The sequence below is a fragment of the Dipodomys ordii genome, unplaced genomic scaffold (genome assembly GCF_000151885.1).
Source record: "Dipodomys ordii isolate 6190 unplaced genomic scaffold, Dord_2.0 Scaffold71, whole genome shotgun sequence".
Lineage (NCBI taxonomy): Eukaryota > Metazoa > Chordata > Mammalia > Rodentia > Heteromyidae > Dipodomys > Dipodomys ordii.
In genome coordinates this window covers 3,506,399-3,516,592 of record NW_012267287.1, presented here as the reverse complement: position 1 = coordinate 3,516,592, position 10,194 = coordinate 3,506,399, and the positions used below count along the sequence as shown (strand labels likewise).

The 10,194-nt window shown below is 60.7% G+C and overlaps 1 protein-coding gene across 1 annotated transcript in view; it reads right to left on the bottom strand.

Moving 5' to 3' along the window:
* Nucleotides 1-8,400, bottom strand: part of Ppp2r2c (protein phosphatase 2, regulatory subunit B, gamma) — a 14,231-nt gene extending 5,831 nt beyond the window's left edge. The window contains exons 1-6 of the mRNA XM_013023917.1: nucleotides 8,331-8,400; nucleotides 7,397-7,494; nucleotides 5,057-5,222; nucleotides 4,038-4,150; nucleotides 3,365-3,542; nucleotides 433-597 (exon numbers count right to left, since the gene is read on the bottom strand). Of these exons, the coding sequence (XP_012879371.1) occupies nucleotides 433-597; nucleotides 3,365-3,542; nucleotides 4,038-4,150; nucleotides 5,057-5,222; nucleotides 7,397-7,494; nucleotides 8,331-8,400 (790 nt within the window). The remainder of the gene's footprint in view (nucleotides 1-432; nucleotides 598-3,364; nucleotides 3,543-4,037; nucleotides 4,151-5,056; nucleotides 5,223-7,396; nucleotides 7,495-8,330) is intronic.
* Between the last annotated feature and the right edge of the window lie 1,794 nt (nucleotides 8,401-10,194).

Genomic DNA, 10,194 nt, shown 5'->3' with positions numbered 1-10,194 from the left:
CACACCACAGCCTCCTCACACCACAGCCTCCCCACACCACAGCCTCCCCACACCACAGCCTCCTCACACCACAGCCTCTTCACACCACAGCCTCCTCACACCACACCACAGCCTCCCTCAGGCAGCCGGCTGGCTGTGCTGGGACATCACTGACCCCCCCAGCCCAGGCCTGCATGCCTGACTCATTCACTAATTCACTCACTCATCCACCCAGCTGCTTGCTCACGGGCCCGCAGGGACACGACTCGTTCATCCATTCACCAATTCATTCTTTCACTCACACACATTCAACTCACTCATTGTGTCCTCATTCGCTCACCTACCACCCACCCATGTGTACTCACGCACGCACGCTTAGGCTTGGGGTGTCTTTCGTTCACGCAGTCGCTGATTCACACCCCCACATGCTCATGCGTGTGCGTGCACACTCACGCTTGGAGTGCTTGTCGCACAGGGCGGCCGCCCGCATGTCACAGAGCCGCAGGGAGCCCTTGCTGCTGCTGTACACAAAGAGGTTGCAGTGGTGCGGGTGGAACTCGGATGCGGTGATCACCTCGGTCAGGTCCTCCATGTTGGCCGGCTTGATGTCCACAATGTCTGGGCGGCGGTCAAGGAGCACATGGCCGCCAAGGCCCCGCCCCTCCCCCGGCTCAGCTGCTCTTTCAGCACCAACACTTGAACCTGGAGGACAGAGCCACTAACCAGGTGCTCGCCAGCCATCCCTCCCCGTGTCTGCCCACCGGCCTCACGTGGCTGACCCACCGCCTCCTCCCTCCCTCCCCGCCCAAGGAAGGGGCCATCAGCTCCAGGCCCCGTAACCACAGACATCACTCCTCCATCGCCAACAGGAAGAAAGGAACACAGAATGTGTGCCTGCTGCCTACCTCCACTTGCTGCCTACCACTGCCTACTACATATCTGCGCCTACCACACACCTGCACCTGCTGCCTACCTGTGCCTACCACACACCTGCTGCCTACCTGCATCTATTACACACCTGCACCTGCTGCCTACCTGTGCCTACTACATACCTGCACCTGCTGCCTACCTGTGCCTATTACACACCTGCTACATACCTGCATCTATTACACACCTGCACCTGCTGCTTACCTGCATCTATTACACACCTGCACCTGCTGCTTACCTGTATCTATTACACATCTGCTGCATACCTGTGGCTATTACGCACCTGCACCTGCTGCCTACCTGCATCTATTACACACCTGCACCTGCTGCCTACCTGTGCCTACTACATACCTGTACCTGCCTACCTGTATCTATTACGCACCTGCACCTGCCACATACTGGCAGGGGCACACGTGCCAGGGCATCTGCTGCCACCCCCAGCACCCCTTGCCCTCCCGTCCTCAGGAAGAAGCAGGACCGGGTGGCCTAAGCCCCTCGCAGGCACAGTCGGTGCACTGTCTCCTGTCCCACCAGCTTCCCGTCTCACGCCCTCCACTGGTGGGCGCGCTGTTAACTTCCTTCTCGCTTCAGCAGCTCAGTCCCCCCACTCCCCGCAAACTGAGCTGGCCAGACGCAGCTGGGCATCCGGAGAGAGCGGCAGGGCACAGAGGGACTGGACAGTGGGAAAACCACGCATCTGTCCTTGATCCCTCCACTGGACGCCACTGAGCACGGGCTCCTGTGGCCCTGTCACGCTGAGTTGCGGGGGGGGGGGTGTGGTGGAGGGCTGAGCGGGAGCCGTCAGAGCTGCCCGCCGCTTCTACACCACGGCCTTGCTGGAGACTCTGGGGGGACACGAGGTGAGACCTGGGGTGACAGTGACGCTGGGCTGTGACCCAGGACCAGGCGCGGTTCCAGAGGCTTCGAGGGGCCATTGGACACCCATCCACCTGAGTGGGGTGGTCCTCAAGCCACGGCTGAGGCTCATGTGGGCCGAGACCACGAGGTGCCACACCATCGGGGCAAGGCTGGAACTCCACGTTAGGCATGCAGGCTCCTGAGGAGGCGAGCAGCGAGGCGAGCATTGTCGGGGTGCAGGCTAGTGCCTGGTTGTGTGCTACCATCCAGGGGCAACCTGGCCCTCAGCGCGCCCCAAGGCTTACTGAGGCTGCTGGTGTTCACGCCCACTCTTCTTATCCAACCACAACCCCCCCGCCCCGCCCCGAAGACAGCAGACAACCTGCACAACTGTGCCTGCAGCCCAGGGGCGCTGCGCCAGCACCTGGGCCGTGCTCAACACCGCCGTCCCACTGGAGAGGACGGGATGGCTGCGCAGGCCGCGGGCCCCGCGTCCGCTCTACACAGTGGGTCACGGCCTGGTGAGGATCGCTGGTGCATGCCGCGTCAGGCCGTGTGCCCATGGGACACGGCTCTCAGAGGCTGGCGGAGGGGCACACCCCACCGAATAGACCAGATCAGCAAGGCTGAGGACCTGGGGCCGCCGGGGGCCTGGGCAGCGGAGGCCGGGGGGTCTCGGGCTGGAGGATGCCCAGCTCAGGGCCCCGCCGGCCCTCTTCACTCCAGCCGAGTTCTCAGCAAGCAGACATGCTGCCCGGCCTCCACCTCCTAACCCTGGCTGTGTCCCCCCGGCTGTGGCCAGCTCCACAGATGAGACAGAAAACGTGTTCCAGACTAAGGGGTGAGGTGAGGCCGGCCCGCAGCACAAACAATTGCTTAGGGAAGAAAAAAAAAATCAATGGAATCATCTTGAAATGTGTGAGCGCTAAAAATAGATCAGCGGCCTCAGCTGTGGCCCTGTGCTCTCCTTGAGCAGCAGAAAACTCTAGCAAACCACCGCATGGACCCCAGTCTCCAGATGCTGGCATTAAGAAAGCGTGAGAGGCTGTTTAAAACAGAGATGGGGGAATGTGTGGGGGAAGGAATCAAAGAACGGGGGGGGGCGGTGTCAGGGAGCAGCAGAGGGTGCTGGGGGAGGGGAGGGGTCTGGGGAGCAGCAGAGGGAGCCTCTTTCCTCCTGAAGTGTGGAGGAGCGGGGGTGGTCCTCCAGGGGAAGCCCTGTTTACCAGCCTAGGACGCTGTACCTAGCTGCTCAGGAGGCTGAGACCCAAGGATCACGGTTCAACGCCAGCCAATTAACCACCAAAATGGAAGAACTAGAGCTGTGGCTCACACAGCAGAGCACCAGCCTTGAGCAAAAGAGCTAAGAGGGAGCAGCCAGGCCCTCAATTCAAGTCAGGGTCCCAGCGCACACACAAATGTTTTCCTAAGCAGACATGTGATTCCGGATGTGGGCCCTAGCCACACAGAGTGCGCAGCCTCTCCCTAAAGAAGCTAAACAGAGGCAAAGACCCCAAGCCGAACGGCTCACAGTCGAACCCGCCCGCCATTTGAAGGCTCCGGCCTGGAGGGGTGGCAGTGGGGCCGGGGGGAAGGATACTGAAGCTCCTGTCCGTGATGGCCAGGTGCCACAGGTTGATGCGCAGGTCATCCGCGGACATGTAGGTCTCGCAGTCGCTGTTGACCGAGATGGAGTTGATGTGGTAGGTGTGGCCGTTGGCAAAGATTCTCCGGGGGCTCACCTCCACCATCAGATCCATGGGCTTCAGCACCGGCACCTGCAGGAGGAGGGGAGGAGAAGAAGCAGGTCAGACAGCAGGGCCCGGGGGGGAGGCGCCTCTCTGGGCCCCAGCTTTTTTGTGTGCAGTTCCGGGCATGATCCCTGAAGCTGTTGTTGTTCAAGGCTGGCGCTCTACCACTTGAGCCACAGCTCCACTCCTGTTGTTTTTTTAGTAGTTTGTTGGAGATAAGAGTCTCGTGGACTTTCCTGCCCAGGCTGGTTCTGAACCATGATCGTCAGATCTCAGCCCCCTGCTAGAATTATAGGTACAAGCCGCCAGCGCCCGGGTGGGCCTCAGGTTTTGGGGGGTAGAAAAAAAACGTCAGGATCCCATGACCTCACCCTGCTCCAAGGAAAACGGGGGTTCTGGTGAGGAAACTGAGGCCTGGAGCTGCCCCACAGAAGCAGCCCCACCAGATGCCAACCCTCAAGGCTCTCCAAGCCTTAAAATTCCCGGGGTTTCAAAGAAAAAAAGGAATGCAAAGGTGCCCACCTGCAACGAGGTCACCGTGGAGAGATCCTTCAGCTTCCCTTCTTCATCCTTCAGGTTGTAGCCCTCCGGCCGCTTGTCTCGCTCGGTAATCTTCCATAACTTTATCGTTTTATCTTGAAGAAGAGAACAGACAACAACACATGTCACCCACCACCGGGACGGAGGGCACGCATGGCTCCGGCCAGCCACACAATGGCACCCACTGGAAAGCTGCCGAGACCCCCACGCCGCGCTGGACGAGGAACATCTCCCACCGTGTGGGTACTACACACAGAGTGTGTGTGTGCGTGTGCCAGCACGAGTGTGTGTGTGTGTGTGTGTGTGTGTGTGTGTGGGCAAGCACGTGGTGTGCAGAGCTGGTCTTCACTCCAGCCCTTTCTCATGTTGGATCCCAAAGGTGACAGTCGCGGGCCGAGGGTCTGACGCCCCAGACAACCCACCTGCCCTCACCCTGCCAAGAACATCACAAGAAAAAGCTGAGTGGGTGTGGTGGTGAGCTGTCAGCGTCGCCTGTTGGGTTAGATGTATCTCAGACACAGCTGTGAAGGGTTGTTTGTTTTGTTTTTTCTCTTGAGCTGAGATTGGAGTAAGCAGGTGACCTTCCATATGTAACCAGCTGAAGGCCGGGAGAGGGCAAAGGCCAGCTGCCAGGAAATGGCTTCAGGTGTGAACTGCAGCTCTTCCCTGCCTTCCAGCCAGGAGTCTACGCTACAGACTGCAGCCTCGCTGGCTCCCCTGATCACATGAGCCAGTTCCTCACCGTCCTCCCTCCCTCCCTCCCTCCCTCTGTCTCTCTCTCTCTCTCACACACACACACACACACACACACACACACACACACACACACACATCCCTCAGGCAGCTGCACCATCAGTGGACAGGAATGAGTGGGCTATGTCCTGCTGCAGGAGTGCACACCTGTATGGGTACACACATACACGTATGAACATGTACATGCATGCTCATACACACGTGCACGTGCGCACGCGTGCACACACATGCATACCATGAGGCCTCACCATTGGTGGACAGGAGCGAGTGAGCCGCATTCTGCTGCGGGAGCCATTTGATCTTGTTGATCTTCTCCTCTATCTCCAGGCTCTTGAGATAGTCGAACTCCGGCTCGTGACTCTGGAAAGTGCTGTACACGTCGTACTCGCCCTGGCTATGAGGTGCATTTTTACTCTGCAAGGAAACCAAGAGACGGTTGAGCTGCAGGACTGCCCCACGGAGGCCGGCACAGACAAGGGGAAGGGGACAGTGGTCAAACCGTCAGAGGGTCTGACACAGCCTTTCAGCCAGCCACCGGGGGCAGGCACCAGGGCCGAGGAGAATGCTATGCTTCTGTGACCCGGGACTCGCTGGCCCACCGTGTCCTCAGTGCAGCTAAACAACTGAGTGAGCTCAGGCTTGCTGTGTGACTACTCCATGCCGGGCACTGACAAAGGCTTCAGGGCTCTCCTATTCGCAGCCCGCATGGAGACAGGCCACATGGCAACCTGTGACTATTGAGGACAGAAGGCAGAGCTGAGGGTCTGACCAGCCTGTGTCAGCCCTAACCTGCTCCTAGCACCCACGGGTCCAGCTGGGGCCTGACTTTGCAGGGGAGATGGACACGTGCAGTCCTGGGTCAGGACACCCGGCTACAACAGACCCGAGACAGGACAGCACCCCTGACTGGGGTGCCGGGCGCCATCCGGGCTTAGGCAGCAGAGTTCTTTATGGTATGCCCCCCCCCGGTACAGTCCCGCCCTCCAATATGAAGGTGCTGGGTCCAGGGTGAGCAGCAGGGACAGCTTTCCCAGCTGAGTTTGTTTCCATGGCAACGTGAAGCTGCACTGGAGAGACAAATGAATTCTCCAACCACGCAGGCGCAGCTTCAAGTTTTCCTGTTCATTATCGGAGAGTGTCTATTTTTAGGCTCCACCCTCTGCCTCGCTCTGGCAATGATTCCAATTCTCCCATGTTTTTGCCTCCATTCTACTTGGAGCACAGTCATGGGGGGCGGGGGCTGAAGGAAGAAGGTAAAACCAAAGGAAAAGCCCGGTGCCCGTGGCTCACACCTGTCATCCTAGGGACTCAGGAGACTGAGATCTGAGGATCATGGTTTGAAGCCAGCCTGGGCAGGGAAGTCCATGAGACTCTTAGCATCTATTAACTAGCAAAAAGCCAGAAGTGAAGCTGTGGTCCAAGTGGTAGAGTGCCAGCCTTGAATAAATGTTTTTTTAAAAAAAGGAAAGAGCTAAAAGACAGCTCTGGGGCCCTGAGATCAAGCTCTAGGCCAAGGACTGGGACAGACGGACAGACAGACAGACAGATCTGCCAAAGTTAATTTGCCTCTGAATTTGGCAGCAGGAGGGCTGTGCTGTGTCCTCATCCATGCCAGCCACCTCCCAGGGGGTGGCCATGAGGGGAAATCACAGCCCCAGGACCACACTCAGCTCCGCCCCTCCGCTCAGCTCCGCCCCTCCCTGCCTCTCCCTTCTCCCTGGTTTCAGCCCAGCACATGTTCACGGAGAGAAGTCCTTCACGGGGACCAGGGGGCTGCTTGCCGTGCTGGGCTGCTGGGCACGGGCAGGTGACCGGTCTGTTTCCATAGCTACAAGTGTGGGGATGCCCACCTCTCCCAGAGCTGAGCAAGGAGAGTAAGCCAGGATGGTGCACAAAACACATGGCCAGGAGCCTGCGCACAGTAGGTGCACAGAACAATCCCAGGCCGCTCTCGCTTTCCTCAGGATGCTGCTGAGCAGCACACTCAGACGTTGGGTGGCGGGCCTGGGGGGGGGACTGGGAAGTGTGGGGGGGAGGGACTGGGCCTGACCACCACACTGCAGCTGCAGCCTGCCTTCAGGAGCCAGGCAGGAGAGGCCTTGATCGCCCCCTTTCTTTTTTTTTTTTGGTCCGGTCGTGGGGCCTGAACTCTGGGCCTGGGCGCTGTCCCTCAGCTCTTCAGCTCAAGGCTAGCACTCTACCACTGGAGCCACAGCACCACTTCTGGCTTTTTCTGCTTATGTGGTGCTGAGGAATCGAACCCAGGGCCTCGAGCATGCAAGGCAAGCGCTCTACCACTGAGCCACCTTCCCAGCCCCTGATCGCCCCCTTTCTACAGCCACCCAGGCACAGGAAGGTTTGAGGGAGGCTTTGGCTGTACTGAGGTTTTTCTGGGGTTTCAGGGTGCAAGCATGGCTTTGTGAGCAGACCTGGGCTCCCCTCTGCACCAGCCAGCCACAGCACCACCCACCCGGCTTCCCTCCAGCTCCAGGGCAGAGCTCTGGAAGGCAGCGCCAAGGCCCAGCTTGGAATCCGTCCTCCCCACCCCCCCCCCCCCTGCCAAGCCAGCCCCCCTCACCCCTACATACCTCTGGTTCCCGCTGGAAGATGACCACCCGGCCGCCCTTGTCACCCGTGGCCAGGAGCTCTCCAGTGTGGTTGAACTCAACGGTGGAGATGATGTCGGCTAGGGGAGAGAGAGGGGAGGGGTCAGTAGACGGGGCCTGTGCGGCGTGGACGGCACGCACAGCAGGGCAGTGTGCGCTCGGCGCCCCACACCCCTGCGGGGCCGTGGGCAGGAAGGGACCCAGGGGTGAGGAGTATGTCTTCACGATTAGATTCTACTCCTCACCCTCCTTTTCCCTCCTTTCCTCCCCCAAGCACTGCAGGTTCCCTGGGGGAGACAGATGAGTCCGTGGGGATGTACCGTAGCTCAGCCTCACTCAGGGACGGGGCCTTAGGGAAGGGAAGGGAGCACCAGCCCCTCCACCCTGGAGGACATTTCAGGAAGGAGACATAAGGAACCAAGGGCCCAGACAAAGTGAGCTACAGCTGTCTGGACAGAGCCCAGCTCTGTAGAGCTGGGATGGAGGCTCGGCCAGAGGCCTGCCCGGGGAGGCCACCTGAGAGCATGCATGGTGGGCGGAAGGCAGGGAATAGCGCGGCACCGGCAGACACTGGTACCTGGACGGGAGGGGACAGGAGGCGACACCTGAGGCCACCCGGGTGTGGCCTCATCCTGCTTCCTTGAGCGGTCTAGTGGGCCCCGGTGCCCGGCTGCCCAGGGCAGGCCAGCCCCTCCCAACACGGCTGTTGATGAATGAGACCCCCCCCACCCGTTAGGGCCAGATGCCCAGTCCTGTCGGGTGACTCCCCGAGCTCACCCACAGGCAGGCCTCTGGGACCCCTCCCGGCCTGCACCCCAGAAGGCTGAGCCCTCAGCTCCGCATGCTGCTCCCCCTGCCCCCTTCCAGCCCACGTGACCCCGGCATCCAGGACCTTTCTGAAAGGGCTGCCAGGTACCTGGGGTCCCAGACACCCAGGGCTGGTTCTCCTGCACGGGCATGGACTTGGAGAGGACTGACACCCCCATCCCCAGGTCCAGTCCTGGCACGGGAACACGGGAACCCCCTTCCATGCCAACATTCTGGGACTCGAGTCACAGAGACCACCGGCCCGAACATTCCAGGGGCTGCAACCGGCAGGGGGACGGGACCGCAGGAACAAGATGGCTGTTCCCGAGCCGCAGCTCGCCAGCCACAGCCGGCCCCAAGCCCCATCCACAAGCTCGCCCCGAACTGCAAGGCAGAGTTTTATTTCTAACTTGCATTTATTCTTAATGCCTGGAGAATGAAGTGCTTCTATACAAGCCATTTCTAACATATCTGGAAATGTAGAAAGTGCTAGAACACTATCTGCATATGTCCAAGCAGCTGTCGCTGGCAGATCAGAGCAGCACCCCCCCCCCATCCAGGAATGGGATGGACCTCTGACCTCTGCATCATCCTCAAATCTCAGCCATCTGAGTTGCTGGAATTATGGGCATGACCCACTGGCACTTGACTTTGGATTTATTTTCAAACCAACCACAGCAGTGACACTCCTACCAAGGGACCAGAAAAGAGCATAGCACCCCACCCCACCCATCCTCTATCCTCCCTGACTGACAGCCAGCCAGCCAGCCAGCAAGACAGCCAGTAGGGTGGAGGTTTATTCAGAGACTCCAAGCCGGAATTCCACCAACCCTACCTCCTCCATCATTTTGACCTCTAGGAAAGGCAGGCGGCCTCAGCAGGCCCCAGTTACCTTGACCCCCACTTGACCTCCCCGCCCCCCCCCACCATGGGAGCCTCCACTACAGGGCAGGGGTCCCTGCTGCCCACCCTGCCTTCACAGCCCCTCCCCCGCTGCCTGGGCACTCCGGTCACCCACTGTCTCCCGAAGGATGGACCCAGCTGCTCCTGGGACACCGGTGTGTGACCACGGCCCACGGTGCCTGTTCCATGGTGAACTAATGTCTCTGACAGCCTGGCCTCCCACTCCTGACCTGTGGAGACTCGCTGGCAGACAAGCCCTGTGTGGAGAGCCGCGAGGGCTGGGCACAGGGTGGGCCCTGACCTCGGCCTTGGCTGGGTGGACGTGCCCAGGCAGGCCCCGTGCCTCCGGTGGAGCCAGGACCGCTGGCCAAGCCCAGCCCGGAGCGGGCACAGCACAGGCCAGGGCAGGCTCGGCGGGCGCAGCCCCAGCCCTTCTGCCCTGCCGCGCCCCCTCCTCCCCCCCCCCCCATTCTAGCCTCTGCAGGCCCGGCTTCTGCCCGCAGCCAGCCTGGATCTCCGGTCTGTGGTTTCCTCGGACCTCCGCCCAGCACACAGACGGACCTACTGCCTGCCGTGGGCACCTGCCACTGCTCTGGCACAGCACCCACACCCCGCGCCCCTCAGAGTGGCCCAACTGCCCCCTCCCTGGTTTTCCAAGCCCTTTCACTGTAAGTCTCCGCAGCGGGGAAGGAAGCTCAGACGCTCAATGCCTGGCTCCCATGGCTGCACTTCACAACCCCACCGGTGCCTGAACGCGCTGGGCAAGTATGGGCACTGGGGCACTGTGCCGCCGTTTCTTTTTTCTCTTCTACCACAGAGCCACAGGGCGGCCGTGCGGGCTGAGCCACGCGGGGGAAGGCTCGGCCGGCCACCCCAGAGGGGGAGGAGGAAGGGTGCCGTGCCGGGTGATGGCTGGCTGCGTCCCTCCCTGGCTCCGGACACGGGAAGGAGAGCAGCGGGGCAGGGCCACCAGCGTTCCGCCAGCGGGCAGTCCACACCGCGAGCTCCTGGCCTGGGTGTCAGGCCGGCTGCGTCTGAGTTAAGCCAGAGCCTCACCTCTGCAGGGCTAG